The 26418-nt window shown below is 41.9% G+C and overlaps 3 protein-coding genes across 5 annotated transcripts in view; 1 reads left to right on the forward strand and 2 right to left on the reverse strand.

Annotated features, from left to right (window-relative positions):
* Positions 1–1251: 1251 nt before the first annotated feature.
* Positions 1252–11067, reverse strand: LOC133475763 (zinc finger protein OZF-like). Of its 2 annotated transcripts, none has more exons than XM_061769154.1 (4): positions 10948–11067; positions 5908–6131; positions 4623–4931; positions 1252–2505 (listed from the first exon to the last, which is right to left on the reverse strand). In XM_061769154.1, exons 2-4 carry the CDS (start codon positions 5987–5989, stop codon positions 1391–1393), a joined length of 1506 nt encoding a protein of 501 aa, XP_061625138.1. In that variant the 5' UTR covers positions 5990–6131; positions 10948–11067; the 3' UTR covers positions 1252–1390. The 2 variants fall into 2 exon arrangements, with proteins under 2 accessions (XP_061625138.1, XP_061625137.1); XM_061769153.1 differs by having other exon boundaries at positions 4614–4931.
* LOC133475765 (zinc finger protein OZF-like) lies at positions 7717–11161 on the reverse strand. The gene is made up of 2 exons (XM_061769156.1): positions 10948–11161; positions 7717–9093 (listed from the first exon to the last, which is right to left on the reverse strand). Exons 1-2 carry the CDS (start codon positions 11159–11161, stop codon positions 7916–7918), a joined length of 1392 nt encoding a protein of 463 aa, XP_061625140.1. The 3' UTR covers positions 7717–7915.
* A 3880-nt stretch (positions 11162–15041) lies between these two features.
* cfap251 (cilia and flagella associated protein 251) overlaps positions 15042–26418 on the forward strand; it is a 28095-nt gene continuing 16718 nt past the window's right edge. Inside the window, exons 1-9 of one of the 2 annotated variants that reach the window (XM_061769040.1) lie at positions 15042–15264; positions 15881–16070; positions 16684–16824; positions 16897–17006; positions 20883–20991; positions 21158–21238; positions 21331–21408; positions 21573–21614; positions 22402–22673. In XM_061769040.1, coding sequence (XP_061625024.1) covers positions 15921–16070; positions 16684–16824; positions 16897–17006; positions 20883–20991; positions 21158–21238; positions 21331–21408; positions 21573–21614; positions 22402–22673 — 983 coding nt within the window. In that variant the 5' untranslated portion in view covers positions 15042–15264; positions 15881–15920. The remainder of the gene's footprint in view (positions 15265–15880; positions 16071–16683; positions 16825–16896; positions 17007–20882; positions 20992–21157; positions 21239–21330; positions 21409–21572; positions 21615–22401; positions 22674–26418) is intronic. The other variant, XM_061769039.1, reaches the window with a different exon arrangement.

A 26418-nucleotide genomic window follows, 5' to 3' on the forward strand; every position in this document is an offset into this window, starting at 1 on the left:
ATTTGGTTTTGTATGTAAGTAGATATGTAGGAAGGGGCAGGTGCTCAAGCACCCCCCCAAAAAACGGCTCCAATCACCAAATTCATTCATTCATTCATTTTCCATACCGCTTATCCTCACTAGGGTCACGGGCGTGCTGAAGCCTATCCCAGCTGACTAGGCGAAAGGCGGGGTACACCCTGAACCTGGTTGCCAGCCAATTGCAGGGCACATATAAACAAGTAACTATTCACACTCACATTCACACCTATGGGCAATTTAGATTCTTCAATTAACCTAGCATGCATGTTTTTGGGATGTGGGAGGAAACCGGAGTACCCAGAGAAAACCCACGCAGGCACAGGGAGAACGTGCAAACTCCACACAGGTGAGGCCGGATTTGAACCCAGGTCCTCAGGACTGTGAGGCAGATGTACTTACCAGTCGTCCACTGTGTCACATCGCCACATTTATTCATACATCTAAGAAAAAACAGTAGCATATATTCAACTTATTTCTTTTAACATAACAGTCAATTATACAACTATTACCAAAGGAGGTAAAGGGGAGCTACATTGAAGTCTACAGACCAGTGTTCAAATGGCAGGTTTGTGATGTACAAAACTGAGACCAATATCAATCATTTTACACTCAAAATCCAATATTTTCCCCACTACTAGTTAATCTATAACTTGTACAACTCAATTGAATATACAAACCACAAGGAAGGAACATAGGATGGGTGGATGGAGGGAAAGGACTAAGGATATGATGAAAGGAAGGTAGGAAGGATGGATGGAAGAAAGGGAACAATGATGGTATTTAAGGGAGGAAGTCCAAAACTCAATTTCAATGAAGTTTGTACATTGTGTAAAACGTAAATAAAAAGCCAAGGCATTGACTTGCAAATCGTTTCCAACCTACATTCAATTGAATACACTATTACGACAAGATTATACATGAGCCAAGAGGACGACGAGGAGGAGCATACATCTACAAGTCTCCCAAGTACTCAAGTAAATGCCAGTCAGATATTAAAACACTTTGGGTGGAATTGATGACACAGAGGGTAATTTTTATTTTCAACAAATATTGAACGAAGAGGAAAACTGGGCTGCAGAAAAAAAGGGCACTTTTTTGATCCAGGACAAAAAGGCAGGTGCACAAACATCACCTCGTGGCTATGTCTGCACGTGCCCGCTTCATACTATAAGAGAAGACAACTCAGTAACAAACCAAACATCAGGAGCGGAAGAAAGAAGCAACAAGCGGTCAGAATCCAAATTGTCTTTATAGCAAAGAATCAAACGTACACAGAATACAACAACGTCACATTGAGAAAAATTCAATAAAAAAAAAAGAGTGATCTGCTTCGGATGCTGCAGTATTGTGTGGGACGACTGTAAAACATTTATCGCCCCTTGTTGTGTGTCCGCATGTGTACAGTCAAACTGTTCTTATGAGCATAGCTTTCACCACAAATTAAACAACTATAAGGTTTTTCTCCTGTGTGTATTCTCATGTGTGTTACTAAATGTGACTTAAGAGAGAATGTTTTATCACACAATGAGCAACCGTAAGGTTTTTCTCCTGTGTGCACTCTCATGTGTGAGCTCATATAATCCTTTCGAGAGAATGTCTTCCCACAAACTGAGCAACAAAAGGGTTTTTCTCCAGTGTGTGTTCTCATGTGTTTCACCTCATGTGACTTGTGAGCGAATCTTTTACCACACAATGTGCACTGAAATGGTTTTTCTCCAGTGTGTGTTTTCATGTGTGATACCACGTGTGACTTATGAGTGAATGTTTTACCACACAATGAGCAACTGAAAGATTTTTCTCCTGTGTGTGTTTTCATGTGTGATAGCAGATAGGGCTTTTGAGAGAAGGTTTTACCACAAGTGGAGCAAGTAAAGGGTTTTTCTCTCCCGTGTATTGTCATGTGTGATTCCACATGTTCCTTACGAGAGAATGTTGTACCGCATACTGAGCAAGGAAATGGTTTTTCTCCTGTGTGTGTTCTCATATGCGAGTCCAGATGCGGCTTTTGAGAGAAGGTTTTACCACAAATTGAGCAACTATAGGGTTTTTCTCCTGTGTGTGTTCTCAGATGTCTAATTAAATATTGTTTAGCAAAACCTTTACCACAAATTGAGCAGGTCACACGATTTCTACTTGTTTGTGAAATTTCCTTGTTGCGAGGCATTGTCTTGTTTTCAAAGCATTTTGACTGTTTGTCGTCACATTCATAGTCTGCATCGCTCCGAAAAGGTTCCTCCATGTCTTCACTGTCTGACAGTGGAGCTAAGATGTTGTCCGGTGGTTGCCTTCCACAATGGTCTCCACTTGGACTGTGGTGATGAAGCTGCGACCACTCAGGTGGTTCAACTGCGTCGTCTTCACTCTTCACGACGACGATGGTCAGTGGGAAGTTGCTGACGTCAAACTCCTCCTCTTCTTCTTTCATGCGGAGGGGCTGTGGATCCTCCTGCTCTAAACTGAAGCCCCTTTCATGCTGCTGAATGTCTGCAAGAGACAAGCAACACAAACACAGTTTAGCTCACACAATTAAATTGTTATTCTACAAACCGCAATTCCAAAGAATTGGGGCGGTGTGTAAAACGTAAATTAGAACAGAATACAATGACTTGCAAATCCTTTTCAACCGATATTCAATTGAATACACTACAAAGACAAGATATTTAATGTTATTCTTTCCTTGTAAATCTGATACCTGCAGTACGTTCCCAAAAAGCTGGGACAGGGGCAACAAGAGACTGGGAAAGTTGAGGAACACCTGTTTAGAACATTCCACAGGTGAGCAGGTTAACTGGAAATGTGTGTGTCATAATTGGGTATAAAAGGATCATGCCCGAAAGGCTCAATTGTGCACAAGCAAGGATGGGGCGAGGTTCACCACTTTGTGAACAACTGCGTGAACAAATAATCCAACTGTTTCAGAACAACGATTGTCAATGAACAAATGCAAGGAATTTAGGGACTTCATCATCTGTGGTCCACTATAATCTCATCAAAAGATTCAGTGAACCTGGAGAAATCACTGCACGTATAAGTGGCAAGGCCGAAACCCAACAAGTGACCTTCGATCCCTCAGGCAGCGCTGCATTCAAAACCGACATCATTGTCTAAAGGATATTGCCACATGGGCTCAGGATCACTTCATAAAACCATTGTCAGTTAACACAGTTTGTTGCTACATTTACAAATCCAAGTTAAAACTCTACCATGCAAAGCGAAAGCCATATATCAACAACACCCAGAAATTCCGCCGGCTTCTCTGGCCCCAAGCTCATCTGAGATTGACTGACGCAAAGTGGAAAATTGTGCTGTGGTCTGACGAGTCCACATTTCAAATTGCTTTTGGAAATCATGGACGTCGTTTCCTCCGGGCCAAAAGAGGAAAAGGACCATCTGGATTATTATCAGCGCAAAGTTCATTCACAGCACTTTTCACTCACACTTGATCTCTGCTGAGCAATGCATTGCTCACAAACGCGTCTATGTTAACTTCTAACAAGTTAAGCTAAACTCCCAAATTTGAATGATTTCAACATGCAAAAGTCACACACATTTAGTTCATAGGTTTGATATTGATACTGGTTATAAAGAATCCCGAGTCAAATGTTCCTATTAGTCTATGCTGCGGGCTGCTAAGAAAATGAATGTTCAATGTTTGGACACCCTTTATTGAAACCATGCCAGCCACCTAAAAGAACCGGAATCGAGAATCGTTTGGAACCGGAATCGAAGTAAGAAGCCGGAATCGATCAAATTCAAACGATGCCCAACCCTAATAAGGAGTACCTAGATAAGAGATGTAGATAGATGAAGAAAGAGACGAAGAAGAACATAGTCGTGTTGACTATCATGGCACCCACCTGTTCCCAATTAGCCTGTTCACCTGTGGGATGTTCCAAACAGGTGTTTGATGAGCATTCCTCAACTTTCTCAGTCTTTTTTGCCACCTGTCCCATCTTTTTTGGAATGTGTTGCAGCCATAAAATTCTAAGTTAATGATTATTTGCTACAAACAATAAAGTTTATCAGTTGGAACATTAAATTTCTTTGTAGTGTATTCAATTAAATATAGGTTGAACATGATTTGCAAATCATTGTCTTCTGTTTTTATTTATGTTTAACACAACGTCCCAACTTCATTGGAATTGGGGTTGTAAATCTAGTGCAAGCATCATGTCTTCTGATGTTGATTAATACATGTACACATTGTCCATAAACAAAAAAAATAATTACAATCTAAATGATATACTGTTATATTGTAACGACGATGTGTATTACTATAGTACAGCTCTAATAGACACTACAATATGTTCAGCATTTTCTATACGTTATCCTTGTAATTAGTGTTCAAATACATTTACAATGTTTGTAAACAGTGGTTAAGTTGTACTGTAACATGTTCCATTGTGTTCAAAGTGTGGAAGAGGGGTAACAAAAAAATTGCGGCTGATTCTGGAACGTATCCCTCGCAATAAATGGGGGTTCAGTGTAAATTGGGTTAGGAGCTCAGTCGCAGAACGAATTAAGTCAAGGTACCACTGTATTCTTATACAAATAGTTTTTGTTGCAAACGGAGTAGGTGATACGTCCCTTACCATCGTTACCTCCACAGTCGGCACTGCTCCTCAAAGGTTCATCTGTATCGTCACTATCGGACAGTGGAGTTAAGAGGTTGTCCGGTGGTGGCCCGCCACAGTGGTATCCACTTGGAAAGTGATGACGATGAAGGTGTGACCACTCGGCCGGGTCGTCTTCGTCATCTTCGTTCTTCACGACATCGACAGTCAGTGCCAACTTATTGACACCGCCTTCCTCCTCTTCCTCCTTAACGTGGGGGGGCAGTGGATCCTCTGCTTCATTCTTTACATGAGGGGGCATGGTTTCTTCTCGGTGACTGATCAGCTCCTGGATCTCTGCAGGACACCAGCGACACACATTTGAACCAAACACAATATGATTGACTTCTGAGTTGTACTATTATCTGTATTCCAAAATATGGCTGTGTTGGGAATCATTCACTTGTTCCCTAATTAATATACTGTATGGGTTTTTTTTAATAAAGTGGACATCGAAGTTCACTTCATTATGTCACAGCTTAATTTGGTATTTTTACAGGTTGCAAAGCGAAAACATCCACGCCCAGCGTCCTTGCACTTCCGGAGCACTTTTTCCAAAATCAAATAATCTATAAGCCGTTTATTTTTAAGGGTAATGTTGTAAGATGAGTTTGAAATGAGTTTAAAGAGTTTGGGATCATAATTTGAGGTACAATTCAAGTTTAAACTACTAATATAAAGAATTGAAAACCTAAACCCCAGATAGGGTGAGGTGTTCATATCCAAGTTATTCTTATCTTATTATTACTGTATTGTGAAAAGGGAGTCCCAGCTGAGTAGAAGTAAAAGAACCAAAACTGACCAAGCACATGGGTCAGCTACCTTAACACCAAAAGAAGTCCTAGATCAGGGGTGTCAAACTCTTTTTTGCCTCGGGCCGCATTGTAGTTATGATTTCCCTCACAGGGCTGTTAGAACAGTGGAACCATATAAATGTTTAATCATCACCAAAACATTATTACCATTACACAACAAATTGAGGGATAACTGGTTTTGAAATCAGTTTTGCATGTCGTTGTGTTTGCAACTGTTGTGACCTGTCTCGGCCACCGTAGACATTAGACTGCAAAACATAATCATTTGTTTGTACAGCCGGTAACGTAACACGACACTCCCATTACTAATCAACGAATCTAAGTCGGCCGTAATTGAAACATGATGTTTTGCCAACCAACACATCACGTGACCATTTGGCGACGAAACGGCGAACTCTCCTACACGTTTTCCCCGCGAAAATGCGTTCGATGAGCAAGTAGAAGGCGAGTGAACGCACCTTGCACAATTTGAGTAGACGAAACCCTTTCCCGTTGTCGTTCGTTGTCCTGCCTTGCTCGACAACGTTTCTTTTGGGGCATTTTCACGTTGTATGTACGAGAAATGTCACCTTTCTCCACGTAACTTCCGCTGCCTCGCTATAGCGAAGCCAACTTCCGCCTTTTCTTCTTCGGTGGTGGCTGCACAGGGGCGAACGCATCTATGACATCACACAACTGCTGTCTGCGGCCGTGTTTAAAAAAAAATAAAAAATCAAAATCTTTTATTTCAATCGCAATTATGCAAAACCGTACTCTTGCAGGCGTGTTGATGAGAGACAGTCGACAGAAAAACGGAGCTTCAAATATGAAGCACTTTTATTATGAACAATCACTATATAATGATCAAGAAAATTTTACAATTTAGAGTTGTAACAGAATGAGAATATTGGTATGATATTAAAAGGAAAGTGATACTCATTGATAAAATATTTTTCAAGAAAAATACAAGCAGTCTCTGGAAAAAAATTGGCTTTTTTGATAATAACATTGAGGAGTGTACTTCAAAATTGTAAATTACAATAAAATGATTTTTTATTGGGTAAAAAAGGTCATGGTGGCTCAGTGGCCAACTGGTTAGCACATACACCTCATAGTTAAGAGGTCATGTGTTCTCCACATGCCTACCTCGGTTTCTTCGGGTCGGCCTATTTGCGCTCACATTCCCAAAAACATGCATGGTAGGCTACCTGAAGATTGAAGACCAAGTTGTCCATAGGTGTGAATGGTTGTTTGTGTATTTTGTGCCCTGCAATTGGCTGGCAACTGGTTAAGTGTGTACCCCGCCTCTCACCCAAAATCAGCTGAGACGGGCACCAACCCATCCGCAGACTCAAAGTAAGGATGAGCTGTCCAAAGAATGGATGGATGGAAAAAAAGATGAGGCACTGAGTCAGCAGCCTGTTGTACCTTTTATTTCTTAATTTATTTCTCCATTATTGCACCCATACGTCATACGACACACGTCACTAGTAAGTTATTAGTACAGTATGCTTTCATCAGCGTCCATGCTCATCCACTGGACAATCCTCCGTAATGAGGAAAACGCTTTAACGTCCATATAATCCAAAATGTTGTGGCGATCGTTCCGATATTTCCAGAGGTTGAAGTGGACACAGATATAGATGTTCACATAGATTTTGATGACGATTGCTCACAGTTTATAGGACATAAGTGATGTTGGGCTTTTTCTATAAATAAGCATATAGGAACATGTGGTATGTCCATAAAATATAAATATAGCAGCTACAGTATAGTGCTTTTCATGGTTGGAAAATGACCCACCCCCCAGCCAACAAGGATTTTTTTCGGGGGCTGTCTAGCGATGCCCCTAAGTTGACGACATAACTACAGATGTCCACATAGATTTTGGTGATGACTGATTGCAGTTTTGTGACATTAAGCTATGTGAACGTTTTGCTCTACAGTGAGCATATAGAGGAGTTGCCAAAAGGTCTCCAATGAAATTGAACATGTTCCGTTTCAGACTCCTTGGCAACTCGGCTAGTCTCCAGGAGACGTCATGGAGACGGAGTGGAGACTTGATGCACCATCAGAACGCTAACTAGTCTCCAGGCCAGTGAGATAGGCCCTTAAATATTTGTACTTCTCATGTGAGCATAGAGGTTGTTATCACAACAGGTGTCACAAACTGGGTTAAATGGAGGACACGGTTAAAAATGCCCACTTAGCAATTTGATGGAGACTGCACAGACTGACAGACACAAATGGAACACAAAAATCAACACAAAAGGGGACTTTACAAAAGGGATGTCGCACTGTGTATTTTTTTCCTTCTGGACTTTCTGGAATTTTTGAAACCAAAGGACTTTGAAAATTGTTGGTAAAGAGAATGTAACCAATTTTTGGACATTGAAAAAGATGAAAGTCTAGTGCGAAGATGTTGGTCATTCAGACATAGCGGGACTCAGACTCAAGCTGGCCCCTCACTGAATTTCGCCTGTCTGATCACTCCTGTAAAACATTGATTTTCTCCTGGTTGTGTGTTTGTATGTGTGCAGTCAAATTGGCCCTAAGAGCATAGCTTTCACCACACTCAAAGCAACGAAAGGGTTTATCTCCCGTGTGAGTTCTCATGTGTGATTCCACATGTTCCTTTCGAGAGAATGTTTTATGGCAAACTGAACACCTCAAGGCGTTTTTTCCTGTGTGTCTTCTCATGTGTGCTACAAGATTTGACTTATGAGAGAATGTTTTATCGCACAATGAGCAACTAAAGGGTTTTTCTCCCGTGTGCATTTTCATGTGGGATTTCACATGTTCCTTTCGAGAGAATGTTTTACCACAAAATGGGCAAGGAAAGGGTTTTTCTCCTGTATGTGTTCTTATGTGTGATACCAGATATGGCTTTTGAGAGAATGTTTTACCACAAGTTGAGCAGGTATATGGTTTTTCTCCTGTGTGGATTCTCATGTGTGATTCCATATTTTCTTTTTGTGAGAATGTTTTACTGCAAAATGAGCAAGTAAAGGGTTTTTCGCCTGTGTGTGTTCTCATGTGTGATTCCAAATGTGGCTTTTGAGAGAAGGTTTTACCACAAGTTGAGCAACTGAAGGGTTTTTCGCCTGTGTGTGTTCTCATGTGTGTCATCATATGTTGTTTTTTAGCAAAACTTTTACCACAAACTGAGCAGGTAAAAAGTTTTGGACGCATTTGTGAAGTTTCCTTGATGGCCAGAGTCCTTTCCCTTTCAGAGCATTTCCACGGTTTGTCGTCACCTTCACAGTCTGCCTCACCCCTCAAAGGTCCTTCCATGTCATCACTGTCTGACAGTGGAGCTAAGAGGTGGTCTGGGGGTGGTCCTCCACAGTGGGCGCCCCTTGGACTGCGATGACGCAGCTGTGACCACTCAGGTGATTTGTCTTTGTCTTTACTTTCCACAGAGACACCAGTCAGTGGCAATTTGCTGACGTCAGTCTCCTTCTTTTCTTCCTTAATGTAGAGGGTCTCTGGATCCTCCTCTTCCTCTTTCACATGGGGGTGTTCTGGCTCCTCCTCTTTGACGTGCTGGGCCTCTGGATTCTGCTCTTCCTCATTAACATGGGACAGCTGTGGATCCTCCTCTTCCTCTTTAACGTGGGAGGTCTGCCGATGCTCCTGCTGACGACCAATCGGCTGCTGGACATCTGCAGGAGACGAGCACCACCAACTCAGTGTGGCCCAGACAAGTCAGTTATATTAAGATTTTACCATATGTCATCGTGTGTTGGAGTGGTAAACTGAAAAAAAATCAAAACGGAAAGTACTTTTTGTGAAGTACAGTTTATTGTTAATGGCACCATACTGAAAATTCTTCAACCACTTACTGGATGGATTTGAATGGGGTCCTGCTGGGACGCACCACCTTCACTTTGGCATCTTTGGTAACATTAGGACCGTTACGGTTCATCAAATTATCCCATTGCAAAAATATCACAAAATGTCATGCTTTCACACTTTCTCTACTTCAGTGGTTCTCAAAGTGTGGTACGAGTACCTGACTCGTGGTACGTGGCTTTTTTGAGGTGGTAGATGGTGTAAAAAGTTTGAGAAGAAGCTTGTGAATTTTAAGATGACACAAGACACAACGCATTCACCACGAATCATTCTTGTTCCGCCATGTCGTTGCTGTCACTATTTTTTCCATTTCATAGACTGAATATAAAAAGTCACCACATCCCTCTTCAAATGCCAGGTTATTTGTGATATAAACAATTAAATCAAGATAATTCATTTCAAGACGTTTCCCACCAATTATGTGACCTATAATCAGAGGAGGGCAGTGTAGCCAAGAAACAAGAAAAGTAAGAGTACTGTTACATTAGAATAATATGACAAGTAAAAAGTAGCTCTCCAAATAATTACTTGGGGAAGAGTAAGTGTTCAGTGGGAAAAAAAACCTGGCAACTCTTTTATTTTCCTTATCAAATTATGACGACAACTGGGCAAAAAATATAAAATGGGAATGTACAAATTCAGATATTTCCCAACAATATCACTTTAACCGAAACAATAATACATTTAATAAGTATAATATAACATAAATTAAGGTGAATTCTGCCACAAGAAATTGTCTTAAATTGACTTACACACATTAATGAAACAGCACAACAGGCTCACCAGATTATGTCGATGTTCTTTTTTGTTTTTAACCAGGTTTCACGAGAATGTGTCACTTTGAAAACTTTGCTTGTGTGTGTGGCCGCGGAGACTTCGTGTACGGTGATGTGACTGCCAGGCTCCGTTTGATTGGTCAAACAGATTTAAACGTCAGTAGTAGTTTCACTGGATTGGTGAAACAGAGTCATGTGACAGCGCCCAAGCCGGAAGTCTCTTTAATAAAACAAAACATATGATCGCCCAAGCAATAATAGATTAATAAAAGTAAAAGTAACGAACGGAGTGTAGCTCGACATAAAGTAAAAGTAGTGTTTATTCTTCACAAAAATACTCAAGTAACAAAGTAAAAAGTACGTTGCATTAAAACTACTCTCACAAGTAAAATGTATCCCCACAAATTAGTTGAGTAAATCGAATAGAGTAACTGTAGAACGTTATGGAGAGAGTGAGTACAGATAAGCTTGTGAGATATTGAGGTTGCACAAGTGTGCACAACCTCTTATAGCTGGGGATGTGGACTAACCAATCACAATCGAAGTCATGTTAAATAGGAGTCAGCATGTACTTTCCACCATTTAAAGTTCCTCTGACTAACCCTACTTAACGGCTCTTCTAGGAGGCTTTTCCTAACATTTTTTGTTTTGTTTTATTTTTGCATTGAAGCAGAATACTAAAGGTTTTGTGCTAACTGTGATTGCTATGTGGAACTGTTCATAATTCCCCCCACCTTGACAAAGGCCTCTCTTCCAGCTAAAGAAAACAATAAGTATTTCTACTTTGTTACTTCGCACCACTTGCTTCGTCGCAGAGTAATTTACGTGCCCGTGAAAACATCATATTAACATTTTTAAACACATTAAACCAATGAATAGTAAACGCACCTTGGTCAATTTGAGTGGAGGAAACTGTTTCCCGTTGTGGCCATTGACGCTCCTTTTCCTCTGTGGCTCGACAAAGTTGCTTTTTTGACATTTTCATGTTGTCTTTTTGGTCGATTTCACCAATTCCCCCCCTCGAGCTTTGTCTCACTTTCCGGAGTCGACGACGGCTTCCGCCTGTTCTTCGTCGGTGGTAGCTTAACAGCGGCTCAAGCATTATCCACGACGCCACACTCTCGCCATCTTGTGGCGGTATTGATGAGTGAAAACCGACAAAGAAAAACGAGCTGCAAAATGACGTCTTCATTGCAAACAATTAAGAAAAGGGGAAAGAAGAATATTGCAATTGCAAGAGTCGTAATATAAGGAACACAAAGTTTCAAGAAAATAATTTTAATATCACAAAAATTGCATTGTTAAATAATGTTATAGTATGATATTAAAACGATTAATTTCGAAGCCAGAATGTCTTATTTTTTTTAGAAAAGAGTTTTAATGTAAGAAAGTCATTAGTCATCACTAATTAGCATCCATGTTGCGGTGCTTTAACCCTTTAACCAACAGATTGAACACAAATGATTCAGTAACAATATGTAGACAGACAAAAAAGTACCCAGTCATTTACAGTATGCTCTAAAGAGAACGACAAATATTTGTGCCGAGTTGGGCAAGGGGCATTATTATGATTCCCACTTGAGTTCTAGGTAGGACACGCCCCGCTGCAATGTGACTGGCTGCCGCAAAGAGGCAAGGACCGCCTAGAACTCACTGGGATTCACAATCATGTCACAATAAACAGTATATCCGTATTAATTGATGCAGTATGACAAAAAGTGTTTCGCTCTTTGTAATTCTATTTATTTGTTAATACTGTAAGTTTTTATGAAGTACAATATTATGGAGCGCTATTTTACCTCCGAAATACACATGACTGTCCTGTAAAGGTATACAGTATTTCATTGTTAGTTACTGCAGATGAAATTGTATTCTGGGGGATGACTGGATTTATTCTCTCTTTGTTGCGCTCCCACACGTGCGTAGTCGAACTGGACGGATGAGCATAGCGTTTCCCAAAAACTGGACAACTAAAAGTATTTTTCTCCAGTGTGTGTATTCGCATGCGTGTTACCAAATGTGACTTATTAGAGAATGTTTGATCACAAACAGAACAACTAAAGGGATATTCCCCTGTGTGTGTTCTCAAGTGTGATGTCAGCCTCTCCTTTCACACTCGCCACAAACAGAGCAATGAAAGGTTTTTTTTTTCTCCTGCATGTATTCTCATGTGTGGTTCCACATGTGCCTTTTGAGAGGGGTTGCCACAAATTGAGCAACTAAAGGGGTTTTCTCCTGTGCGTGTGTTCTCAAGTGTGTCATCATATGTTGTTTTTATAGCAAAACCTTTACCACAAACTGAGCAGGTCAAATGTTTTTTTGTACGTTTGTGGCGTTTCCTTGTTGACAAGACTTGTCTCCTTTTCAGAGCTTTCAACTGTTTGTCGTCACCTCGTTTTTCGGTGTTGTCACTGTCTGACAGTGGAGCTAAGAGGTTGTCTAGCGGTGGTCCTACAGAGTGGTCTCAACTTGGACTGTGATGACGAAGCTGTGACCACACGGGTGGATTGTCTTTGCCTTCACTCTCCACAGAGATACCAATCAGTGGCAATTTGCTGATGTCAGTGTCCTCCTCATTCTTCTTCATGTAGAGGGGCTGTGGCTCCTGCTCTTCCTTAACTTGCAAGGGGTGCGGAGCCTTCTCTTCCTTCTTCACAAGTGGCGGTCCTCCATACAGGTCTCCACTTGGACTGTGACGATGAAACTGCAACTACTCTGGCCGTTTGTCTTCATCGTCTTCGCTCTTCACGACGACGACAGTTGGCAGCATTTTAGTGACATCGGCCTTCTCCTCTTCTTCCTTACTGAGGGGGAGAAGTGGATCATCCGCTTCCTCTTTGACATGAGGTGGCGTGGGTTCTTCTCAGTGACGGACCAGCCGCTGGACATCTGCGGAAAAAAGAGCGAAACAATCTGAGTTGTACCTTTTATCCGTATCCCAAATATAAATACAAAGAGGAAAAAAGGGGGGAAATAAAGCAATACTGCTTGCCGTACTGCCGACCTGCACTGTAATTAGTCCCTGTTGTGTGCCTGGTTGAGTGCTCATAAGATTGCTGTTCCTGCTGTGCGCAACCTTGCCTCTTAGGGGCAGTGTGGTGCACACATGCAGATAACAACTTCATCAGATAAAAGACGAGAAGAAGAAAGCCACACATGAATTGCATTAAATACAAGTTTTTTTTCACAGAGTCGGAATAATATACAGTTACACTGCATTTATTACTCTTAAAAGAAATGGAAGGGATATTTTTCCATGCTCAGAAAAAGGTACTTTAATAAACATAATTTAGCAAGGGCTCAAGTTTCAAATAATAACAATGAAAATGTAATACAATTCACAAAAAGGAACTGTGTGTGAAACATCTCCTCACTCACAAATGAGATGAAATGTTCCAAGCTTACCCTTTGAAAAGAAAACCAAAACAGTCCAAAAACATAAATTCAAGGATAGACAAAGATAGATATTTATATTCCCACTTTGTACTTAAATTAGTACAGATACACCCCCCCCCCCCTCCCCCACACGCACACAAAAGGACACTGGTAAACGTAGAATTGCTGATCCAGCTCATTTACTTAAGTTTAAAAAAAAGACTATAATTGACCCTCCATTCGAAAGTTAGTTCAACCTAAACTATCCGTGGACCCCGTAATCCCAGTTGGGGTACATCCTGGTGTCATAGAAGGATGGAAATTAGGTTTTAGGGGTGTGACTGGTACCATTTCAATCCCTCACCTGCATAATTGTCTGGTTTGTCATTTTTATCCCTGTCCTTTCGGGGTCCTTAGCCAAACCGATGCACATACCGGAACTATATACCTACTGGGAGCGTGCCTTTAGCCTCCTCTGTCACACGCACCCTTCCCCCTTTAACGTCTGCATGCTGTCCTCAGTCACGTCCGCCTTCCTCTATATAAGCAGCGTGTCGGCAGGAAATGCTCCCAGTCAGTCAAGCGGAGCGCTCATTAAAGTCACACAACAACATTTACATAGTTTGGAACTCGATGCACACATAAGGCATTATAAGGCGCCCCGTCCATTTTGGAGAAAATTGAAGACTTTTAAGTGCGCCTTGTGGTCGTGAAAATACGGTAATCTTATTCCTAGTGTTGCACTGAGGTGGTCATTAATTTAAGGTTAAAGTTAAGACACACGTTTGTTCTCTGCCGACGGTGGGCACAAACAAGTCTTCGTGAGCGTTCTTTCGTTGGTTTTCGCAACATTCTTCTTCGGGGTCGACTGACTTTAGGCATCAAAACTGGGAACCGAAATTTTAAAATTTGAACGATTCCTGGAGAACCGCAATGTTATGATCCTTGATTTTATGGATTCTTACTTTCCAGACGCATGGAGTCAGCTGACGACTTCGACCTCCCGAGCTTAGCGTTACCGTGGGCACGAAGATCAAAATGTATGTGTCATACCCACATCCCTATCTGTGTACATGAGGCCGCACGGACGCCATCTTGCAGCGGTGTTGACGAGAAGCAGCCAAGAAAGAAACAGGAGCTGCAAAACACAAGCTCCTTTAATGCAAACAATCAAGAAAAAAAAAAAGAAATAGTCGCTGTCGTAAGAGAATGAGAATAAAGGCATAATATCGAAGGAAGTGGCATTTATTTGTGAACATTTTAAGTTGTAAATGACAATATAATTAAAAAAAAATAGTCTTGTTAATTAAATAAAGTGATTAATATTGAAGAAAATAAGTTATGATGAGAATAATGAATAATGCTAATATTTTTTTCATGTTTGTTTTTTAAGGAGAGATCGGCCGGAAGTCACAAAGGCACACTACGCCGGTCATGACCGAATTATGAGTTTCAGAATAAAGTCTTATAGCAACACTATTACCAATGACTCCATTTTGATTTCCCAAATCCTCGTGGTCAAAAAATATATAATATATGTTAATCTTGTTAAATTACGGTTAAAGGTGATTTGGGCCATTTAGATTCAAGTTTGAACCTCCTACACCTTTAGTTTGAAATGATTCAACACTGTGTAAAGTGTATGGCGAGACAGTTGCCAGGCAACGATGAGTCAAAAACAGTTAGAGTTTCAGAGCTCGGCACTGAAATGTTATTATGGAGGATATAATATTGCTCTCTCAAGAAACCTCTCAAGTCAACGATTACTTGAGCCTTTATAACGACGAGGGCGGTCATCTTTATGCGTCGGAGCTGTAATGCGGTAACCAGGTGATTTAGACCAGTTACAGTTGTCAGCAATAAATTGCTATACAAGCTTGGGAGCCCTCAGAAGGATAAATATAACAGTACGTTTTTATCTAGTGTAATTGATGTGTTGATTTGCATAAAATATACGCCAAATGTTGGGTTGCAAGAACATATTCATTTACGGAAATGTATTACATCAAAGAACAAGGATTATTTCGAACTTTTTGAGAAAAACATGCTTCTTACCCAACAACGTTCGCCAACCTAAATCCGTTTACTACCCTACATATTTTTGGAGAATACATTCAATATTTACTTGACTTTTTGAACAGTCTACACCAGTGGTTCTCAAACTTTTTACCTGTACCACACTTTCAGAACTACTGTCTCGCCCCAAATTAGAACGCTTCATCAAACTACTGTACCACCATCACGTGACGAATCTGCAAAGGAGTGAAAAACATTACTACTACCCAGCTTCACAAACCCCAGTCACTCAATGAGTGTTCAGTTTGTCCCTCCTTACAAATTGCACCAAGCGTGTAGAAGAGATAGCAGGAAACAGGCCAGTCTACTGACAGAGTTGCAAGGGCAACAACCCAGTAGTAGTTTTTTTTTTGTTTTTTTTATCCTCCAGTGACTCGAAAGCTTTTAATTAATGGTGTCTGGCAGGCACAATGGCTGAAGCACAGGGTCCCGAGCCCACCCCAAAAAGTTATCCGAGCGACACTGACAAACTAAGGCTAAGCAGGGAGTCTCAAGTCTACACTGCCACCAGAGAAACCCTTTTCGCACAGGAGACCACGCACAGTAGAATGCATGCATTGGTAAGTAAATGTAAGTGGTACCTTGACTTGCGAGTACCCCAACTTTGAATTGTTTCAAGTTACGAGCATCACTTGCTTATTTTTTTTGCTTTGTGTTGCAAGCCAAAATTTGAGGTACGAGCGAGCTTCGGATACACCAGCGCTGGCGTGAAGTGGGAAAAAAAAGTGGAGCAATTAAACTACTATAATGCCCTCTCATGTGGGCAAGGAGAGCCACAGTCGTCGATGCAAACTGTCAAACACACAAATTAACTCACAAGGAGCTGGTGTAGGCCACAACACTTGCCCTGATGCTCACACGTTGACTAACCAGCCAACCACATACCAGTTTATTTCCTTCCATTCTTTTATTGTATTTTATTATGTTTTATATGATACAGTCCTCTTTTCCATGTTTAAAAATGTGAAATTAAAAAACAGTGGTGTTTTATGGGGGCCTGGAACAGATTAATGCCATTTCAGTTCATTTGAATGGGTAACATCGATTTGATATATAAAATAAGTTAGGAGCTTGATCACAGAATAGTTCAAACTCAGAAGTCAAGGTACCACTATATGAAGAGTGAAATGTATTTAATATATCCCCAAGTGTGCGCTCCATCCATCTATCCAGTCACTTGATTGGGTCTCTGGGGTGAATTCCTCTCTTCCGGTGTACGTTCTGCAAGACCACAGTCAGCTGGTGTTCCTGTATGCCGGAGCTCACGTCGCGATCGTTTACAACCACACCACCAACTCCCAGCACATACTCCAGGTAAAAATAGAAAGACGCATGTCAAAATAATATTTACCACATAAAATTCCAAGTTGATATGATACTTTTCAGGGTCACTGCTCCCCCATTTCGTGCATGTGTGTCAGCGAGGACCGACGCTGGATCGCGACGGCGGACCAGAACGAGAAAAGCACAGTCATACTGTGGGATTCATACTCTGGGTAGTAACATCGTACATATTTACAACATGCTTCAGTGAACCCCCGTTTATCGCGTGTATATGTTCTAGACCCTCCCCTGCTAAGTGGAAATCCATGATAGTGAGAGACAATACAGTATGTATGTTTTTTTTGGTAGTTTTACCCCTCCTTCGCTTTTAACATATTTGAACTTATTAAAACACATTTCAAACTTAAAATATTATTTTCAAGGTCTTCCTTTATCACCTGTTCTCACTCTCTTGCTGTCAACAAATGGGAGAGTATCCTTTAAGATCACTTTAAAGATATGAAAAGACTCGCACGATTCTCCAAATAAGAGGCAAAGCGTGCCTGCTTCAAGGTGTTTATTTGTCACTCCTATTTGAAGTTTACTGTAAAAGTGACCCATAAAACAAGAGAATTAAAGATTCTATTGTTGCAACTGTCTTTATGCCTCTAGACGTGGATCCAAAAAGCGAAGACAAGACTTATGGTTAGACTGGAAGATTTGTTTAATGTATCACAAGTGGTCAGGTGAACAGATTCAAAGAGCGTCGCGAAGCAAGCAGCAAGTGGGTGAGTTGTTGGGCGAGGCAGGAAAGCTGATGGCGAGTGCCGAGGGGGGGTCCTTGGATCAATTGAGGAGAGGAGGGACTTGAAAAGACAACGTGGAACTAGGCTGGGTGAAGGGGCCGGAGAGTTGAGGGCGCTGGAGGAGGGAAACATGGAAGGTGGGGTGGACGTTCATGGAAGCCGGTAGGTTCAAACGGACAGAGGAAGGGTCGATGATCCCCACAAACAAGGGGGTGAGCTTACGTGACTGATTGCAAGGGAAGGTCCCAGGACGACAGCCACACCATCTGTCCTACCTGATACTTGGGGGCAGGGGATCGGTGACGGTCAGCCAGCCGCTTTTTCCTTTCCGCTGAGCGATTCAAGGCCCCCCTGACGGTTTCCCATACCACCCGAATTCTGTGGAGATGATCCCTAACCGCAGGGACCGCCATTTCCACCTTGTGGTTAGGGAACAAGGGAGGTGGTTGGAAACCATAACACCCCATGAAGGGTGACATATCTGTCGCTGAGCTGGTGAGGGAGTTATGGGCATATTCTACCCAGGGGAGGTAGCCTCCAAATCCTGCTTGGCACGTTCCGTTTGGCCGTTGGAAACCCAAGGAAAGGTTGGCTGCTGCTCCCACAGCCTTACAAATCTCCCTCCAGATTTGGGAGGAAACTTCTCAACCACGATCTGCAACAGTATATTGAAAGATTCCGTAAAGCTTGAATACATGGCTAACGAGAATGTTGGAGGTTTCAAGGGCTGAAGGTAACTTGGAAAGGGGGACATAATGGACAAACTTGGAGAAGCGATCAATAATAGTGATAACAACAGTATTGAGGTAGCCCCGAAACAAAATCTACAGCTATATGAGACCAAGGACGGCTAGGAATGCAAAGGGGGCACAGCAGACCAGCAGATGGCCCATGGGAGGCTTTTCCTCAGGCACAGACAGAGGAAGCTGCCACAAACGTTCTGGTATCCTGGGTTGTGCTGGGCCACCAGAAACACTGACAGAGGAAATTTAGGGTTATATGAACTCCAAGATGACAAGTTAATTTGGAGGAATGACCCCATTGAAGAACTTGAGTGAGAACAAGCTATCAGGAGAACAAACAATCGGCTAAAGCTTGATGAAAGCCCTGCCGCCATCCTGGGTCCAACAGAAAGGGGCCTTGGTGGAGGTAAGTCGAGTCAAGGGGACTGCTACATTACTGTAGTCACGGATGAAATGGCAGTAAAAATTGGCGAAGCCCAGGAACCGTTGGAGCTCCTCTTGTGGATGCTGGGTATCTTAATTGGGTCAGGCATGAGATGACCTTGGGCAATTATGTAGCCCAGGAAGTTCACAGAGGAGACATGGAACTTACATTTATCTGGTTTAACATACAGCTTGTTCTTCAGGAGCCTCAGCAGAAATCTGAGTCTGAAATGTAGACTTCCATGGCCTCTCTTTCAGGTAGAGACGGATGGAACAATTGCTGGTGGGTAGGGTGGCCCCTGGGAGGAGGTCTATGACACAGTCGTAAGGGCGGTGGGGGGGTCCAGGCGTGGGCCAATTCTTTACTGAAAACAGTGGCTAAATCGTGATACACTGAGACCACTTTATAGCGGTCAAGGGGTTCTGGGGTAGCAAGTGGTTTCTTGAATGAATGTATTTGCAGTAGTGCAGACCCGAGGCATACTGAGTGACAGTGAGTGCTCCACCCCAAGAGCCCAAAGACTTGTCAATCAGCGGATTATGGTGGTTAAGCCAGGGGGGACCTAGAATGACATGATACAAGGGAGAGATGATGACGCACAGTTGAATGGATTCATGATGATTCCCTGAGATGGTGAGCACAAGGGGAATAGTGCGGCGAGTCACTGGAAAAATTATGCTACCATCTACAGCTTCTATGACTTAATGACTGGATCAGACTACAAAACAAATTTGGTCTTTCACAATTGCAATGTCAGACTACTGCCATCGAATCTTGCCGTAGCTCGGGCAGTCAGTGGCAACACTACACGACATGTATTCCGATACCACCGCATCCCGTCATTTATGATCACTGGGCTTTATCTTGTCAAATCAAACACTGTCGGGAAGGCGGAACCAGAGAACGTGTCACCGGTCTACACGACCGGGTACACTCGTTACCATGGCGACGACAACAACAATGCGCCACGCCAATGTATTGTGCCGGGGGATAAAAGAACAAAATGAGAAAAAAAGGTGTGGTGGTCGTCACCGGTGCTTGGGAGTGGATGTTCATTCAAGGATTGCTTGAGGTATGTTCACGTAGTTTTAAGACAATATTGCTCGCAAGCAGGCAAAAAAATAATAATTATGTAGCCTAGCAAGCTAGTGCTAGCACTAACGGTTGTACTCAAACATGCCAGCATTATGTCGAATCATGCTCTAAAGCTTGGGTAAACATTGGTTCGTGCACGTGGATAAATGTTGACAGCGCCGTGCAAGTATGTTGACAATGGCAAGCATGGGAGGCGATGCGCGGGTCACAATACGCAATCTCATTGGTCGACGTCAAGGTGCGCTGTAAGAGAGTTGTCGATATGTCACACGACACGTAAGATATCCCTCAAAAAAATCAAACATGCTAGACTTTTAATTTTGCCGTCGTAGGGGTATAGTAGGGCCAAATCGTTGGTCGTGGATGATGTCACACGACAAGAAATTTTGTCGTCCTCTGCTCCAGAATCCACAAGAATGTGAAGAGGCAGAGTATTCAAATTGTGATTTAAGATAGCCGAGAGAGTGAAACGGAAGGGAGAACGAGCGAAATAAGGCTCACCAGAGTGCTCTTCATCAATGAGCCGGGTCTTTTGGTCGCACAGGACAGGTGTTCCTCTTGTCCACAATAAAAGCACAACCTGATGTTCAGGTTAAAAACCTTATGCAGTTCCAATGAAAAAGTATCAAATAAACTCAAAATGGGAGGCCCTTTCTCCCAAAGAAGGGTAGCCCATTGACCCGCTTTACCTCAGGATGAATTCACACAAAAGGCAATCTTAACCATATCAGAAGAGTAATTAGAGGGCTGTAAATCAAAAAACAAATTACAGTTATGCAAAAACACGACTGCACGAACCTAATTCTCCGGAATAAAAGTCTGATGTTGGAACAAATGTTTCCAGAGGAGGAGGAGGGAAAGCAGTGAGTTGCTGGGCGTGAGGAAAGGAGGAACTTGAGAAAACAATCAGGCAGAATCTTTACACTCAGTTGATTACAGAAACTGTAAGAGAAACTGTGAGAAACTAAGAAAAATCTGTCATATAGTGCGGAACAATGTACATACAATCGTGCTTCTGTTGATATGTTTGGAACGTTACAGCATTCCTGTTCATACGTTGTTCGACTGCCATCCTGACGGGGGAGTAATTGCCATTGGGTTTTCGGGGGACGCTAAACAGCTGGTGACACTCGGGAAGGAAAGAGAGCAGGTGAGTTATAGTTGTTGCCCTCTACTCTACCTCTCCGGGCGGACTGGCTGTGTCTCCTGGGAAATGAATGAAAAATGAATGAAGAGCAAAACCATTTAATTTAATGGTGCGTAGTATTAGCATTAATAGATTTTTACGTTCAGTGATCAGTGCTGTTTGTCCACAGTGTGTGTGTATCTGGGATTGGACCAACGACTCCAATGAAGCGCTGTGGCTCACCGAGCTCAGCCCTGAGTATGGTTATCAAGTAAGTAGAGTTAACGCAACATCACCTTGCACACAATTTTGCATTCAGGCAAAGAAGACAAAAACATGCTCCTATATTTACTTGTTTTCCAGAATCACATAATTTTTAACCCAAACAATAGCACTCAGTTGCTGAGCAGCAGTGAAAGCCAAGTGTTGTTTTACAGCACGGTGAGTAGTGCCACGTTTGATCTGGTCCGCCATACAATTCTAAAAAAAAGATTTTTCAAAGAAGAGTGGCCATCGGACTATGTTATAAAACTCAAATGGGACTGTTTTTTCAATAATTCTACAGTACAAAGTGTTTCTTGTATTAAACAGTTGATCTTTTTCAGGCACAGAGAAATTTGCAATATGTTCCCCTCAAGGTTATTAAGGTAATTATTTACACTGTGTCATTTTGATTTATTAGATCATGCTCATTATTTTTTCCATTTTTATATGTGATAAATTTTTCATCATCAAATATTTATTATTATTATTTTTTACTTTTTGTTGACATTTTATGATATACAGTACTGTATATAGTAGTCATTTGTTTGTCGTTTTACCCCTATAAATATAGGAGTTAATAGACAAACAAACAGACAAAATAAAATTTCTGTATTCATTTATAATATATTCACTTATAATATTTCCCCTTTATATGCTGTATGTTATGTATTTAAACATTCTAACATTTTTTATTTTATTGATTTAAAAACAATCTTTTTACTCTATATTTTGTACATTTATGCTTTTAAATATATGTTCATAATTGTTTAAGCAATTATTTGTTATACATTCTCCTCTATAGTATTATATATTGATTTTTTTGTATATTCATGAATTAATTGTATTTTATTGTTGTTAAAATAGTTTTTTTTCTGTATTTCACCATATTTAAAATTTTGAAGAGAGATCTATAATTTGTGAGACATTTTTATTATGATTTTTATCCCTTATATCATTACAATTTTAATGTCATTTGTATTATTATTATTATTATTTGTATTATATTTAATTGTTTTCTACTTTTAAAGAATATATAGTCTGAATTGTTTTATGTATTTTGTAGACATTTTTTTATATATTTAAAAATGTTAATATACTCACTATTATTTTTATACATTAATTTGTTATTTATGCACAGTATATTAATTTTCCCCTGTTCATCCTCATTAGCTGGGTGACGCGGCCACCCTGGAACTGAACGCGTCTCTCTTCCCTCAATCCACGCCTGAGTTCTGCGAAATCCTCAAAATGGCCGGCGGGCCTCTGAGACCGTCCGTTTTCCACTGGCGAGAGCTCCGAATAATTACCCCGTCGAGCGCGGGCGTCATTATGGTCTGGGAGCTCACGCAGGACCTGGCCTCTAACCAAAGGCTGAGCCGAGACCGAGTAAAGATCATCTCTCTGCAGGAGCATCCCATCACCGCGCTGGCTGTGGCAGACAAGTACGTACTCGTCTTTTTATTTGATACATTCAAGGTATTGTGCGCCCCCCAAAATATTTTTATTATTACGTCACTATTTGTCTACCTAAAACTTTGCTTAAACGATTCAAACCATTCCAACTTCAAAATGTTCATCTTATTCTAACATTGACTGTTCAGCTCATTCAGGACATCTATTGAAATATTTTTCACATTATCCAGCTTTCCACATTTTCCAATATTTAAAATTTTCCTTTACAAAATTCCCAAATTAAAGCAGAAATGTTACAATTTTTACTAATCCTTCCACATTTCTTACCCGATTTCAAACATTCCACCTCAAAATGTTCAGCTCATATGAGGCCTATGTAGCGTATATTGGTTTTGGATAAAAACGTAATTCATTTGGAAACGAGATTAGTCGGAAGGTAACGCTTGTGTTCACTTCCGGTTTAGTCTGACATACGTTTAACATTAAAATCAAACTATTTCCGTCTCTTAAAGGAGCGCCACGTCTCTTTTTAGATGTCTAAAATTTAGGAAAAAGGGACGAAAAACCTTGATCAGTCTCATAATCTAGAAGGCTGCTACATTTATGAAATATGAGTTCTCGATGACAGCGGCTTCACTATTCAACTCAAAACACACACAAAACACAACAAGAAGTGGAATTTTATAGAAAATTTCATTATATCTAAAGGGAAATCTATAGGGAAACAATACGGAGGGGTTTAACTCCAAAAAGGAAACATTAATAATGGTAATAGACAGAAAGTAGGCATACGAAAAGGGAGAAGGACATCGTGTGTGGTTGGAATAAAAATGTACGTGTGGAATGGGTTGAGTCATACCGAGAGAGCGCAAAGTTGGGATTTGTGATGAAGATACTATTTCCCCCAGACTTATAAGGCACTAATCTTGTACATTCTGACAACCATTGTTGTGCTACTCACGACCGTAGATCAGAATCAGAATCAGAATCATCTTTATTTGCCTAGTATGTCCAAAGCACACAAGGAATTTGTCTCCGGTAGTTGGAGCCGCTCTAGTACAACAGACCGTCAATTTACAGAACACTTTGGAGACATAAAGACATTGACAAAAAACAATTGTGCAAAAAGATGCAGAGTCCTCTAGCACTTAGAGCAGTTCGAATGACTAATATTGCAATAGTCCGGTGCAATGGCCATTGTGCAAAGGGCGCTGAGACTTCAAGGAGTGTATGCTGTTTAAAGTGACGAGTAGTGTGATAATCTGGGACAATGTTGGTTGTGCAAATGTTACAGATACTCCTCAATCAGTGTGCAATGGAGCAGATGCTACTCTGGCATGAGTGGCCAGTATATGCAAATAGTGCAGCATGGCGAGACAACTACAGTGAGTGCACGAGTAATACATAATTGGCCCCACAGAAATGTGACAACGAACTCAAGTCAAAAAATTGCCAGCTTGTTGTAATGGAATTATAGGTTAGCTGTTTAAGAAGTTGATCGCAAGAGGGAAGAAGCTGTTGGAATGTCTACTAGTTCTAGTTTGCATTGATCGGTAGCGCCTACCTGAGGGAAGGAGCTGGAAGAGCTGGTGACCGGGGTGCGGAGGGTCCGAGAGGATTTTGCACGGCCTTGTCTTAGTTCTGGCAGCGTGCAAGTCCTCAATGGTGGGTAGGGGGGTACCGACAATCCTTTCAGCAGTTTTGATTGTCCGTTGCAGTCGGAGTTTGTCCTTTTTTGTAGCAGCACCAAACCAGACTGTGATAGAATAACACAGGACTGATACGACTACCGCTGTGTAGAACTGTCTCAGCAGCTCCGGTGGCAGGCCGTGCTTTCTCAGAAGCCGCAGGAAGTACATCCTCTGCTGGGCCTTTTTGAGGACGGAGTTGATGTTGGTCGCCCAGGTCCTGAGAGATTGTAATTCCCAGGAACTTGAAGGTCTCGACGGTTGACACGAGGCAGCTGGACAACGTGAGGGGCAGCTGTGGCGAAGGATGCCTCCTGAAGTCCACGATCATCTCTACAGTCTTGAGCTTGTTCAGCTCCAGGTTGTGTCGGCCGCACCACAGCTCCAGCCGCTCCGCTTCCTGTCGATATGCAGACTCGTCACTGTCCTTGATGAGGCCGATGACACTGGTGTCATCTGCAAACTTCAGGAGTTTGACAGTCGGGTTCGCTGAGGTGCAGTCGTTCGTGTAGAGAGAGAAGAGCAGCGGAGAGAGGACACAACCTTGGGGCGCCCCAGTGCTGATGCTGCGTGTGGATGAGGTGGCCTCCCCCAGCCTGAACTGCTATGTCCTGTCCGTCAGAAAGCTGTAAATCCACTGGCAGATGGCAGGCGAGACGCTGAGCTGGAGAAGCTTGGATGGAAGGAGGTCAGGGATGATGGTGTTGAACGCTGAGCTGAAGTCCACGAACAGGATCCTCGCGTAGGTCCCTGCACTGTCGAGGTCTTCTAGGATGAAGTGCAGTCCCATGTTGACTGCATCATCCGCAGACCTGTTCGCTTGGTAGGCAAACTGCAGGGGGTCCAGCAGGGGACGTTCAAAGGACTTCATGACCACAAATGTGGTCAGCTGGTCTTTGGGGATGGTCTTTCTCCGCGCATCTCAGGAGGAAAACGAAGCAGGTTTCCACAGATGATGGAGATGGCTGGCCAGTCAAGCACTGTGATGGCATGGGCATCAAACCAGGTTTTGGTGCTTCTGGCGCTATGGGCAAGGGCCAGGTCCTGCTGGAAGATGAAATCTGCATCTCCATACAGATCCTCAGCAGAAGGAATCATTTGCTCTAAAATATTCTGGTAGACTGCTGCAGTGACTTTGGATTTAAGAAAGCAGAGTTTACCAACACGTGCACTGGACATCGCACCCCAAATCATGACTGACTGTGGATATTTCACACTGGACCTCAAGCAGCTTGAGTTCTGTTCTTCACCCGTCTTCCTCCAAACCCTTGGACCTTGATTCCTTGATGTAAGGCAAACTTTACTTTCATCGGAAAAGAAGACCTCGGACCACTGGCCAACAGTCCAGTCCTTCTTCTCCTTGGCCCAGTTGAGACGCTTCCTACGTTGGCTCAGGCTCAGAAGTGGCTTGAGCTGAGGAACCCCGACAGTTGTAGCCCATCTCTCGGATGCATCTGAATGTGATGGTTTTTGATAATCCACTGAAGCCCATGGTCATCTATTTTGGTGGTCCATCTTCTCCTGCCACATTTTGTCCTTCCACTAAACTTTCCATTGATATGCTTGCACTCTGAACCGCCAGCCTCCTTAGCTATGATCTTTTGTGGTTTACCCATCCTATGGAGGGTATCAATGATGGTCTTCTGTCCAGTTGTCAAGTCTGCAGGCTTCCCCATATTGAACCCAACTGAGACAATTGAACCAAACTGGAGCAATTTAATGACACCTGGGGAAATCTGTGCCTTTGAGTTTAGTACATGATTAGTGTTTGACACTCAGTTTAAAACATTTATGGGGTGCAAAATTTGTTCTCACAGTATTCTACTTTTTGGAATTCCTGATTTTGGGGGTTTTATGAGCTGGAAGCCCAAATTATGTAAAAATAAACAAATAAATATTTGAAATGGTTTAAATTGTGGGCCCTGAATCTATAATCTATGAAAGTTTAACTTTTTGAATGGCATTATGGCTATAAACAAACTTTTTCATGATATTCAAATTTTTTAGAAAGGGTCTGTATTTGCTTTCCATTCTAAGGGATGTCGTTTGATGTGCGTCCCGCGTCTGAGACGCACGAAAATGAGTC

Source organism: Phyllopteryx taeniolatus, chromosome 3 (genome assembly GCF_024500385.1).
Source record: "Phyllopteryx taeniolatus isolate TA_2022b chromosome 3, UOR_Ptae_1.2, whole genome shotgun sequence".
Lineage (NCBI taxonomy): Eukaryota > Metazoa > Chordata > Actinopteri > Syngnathiformes > Syngnathidae > Phyllopteryx > Phyllopteryx taeniolatus.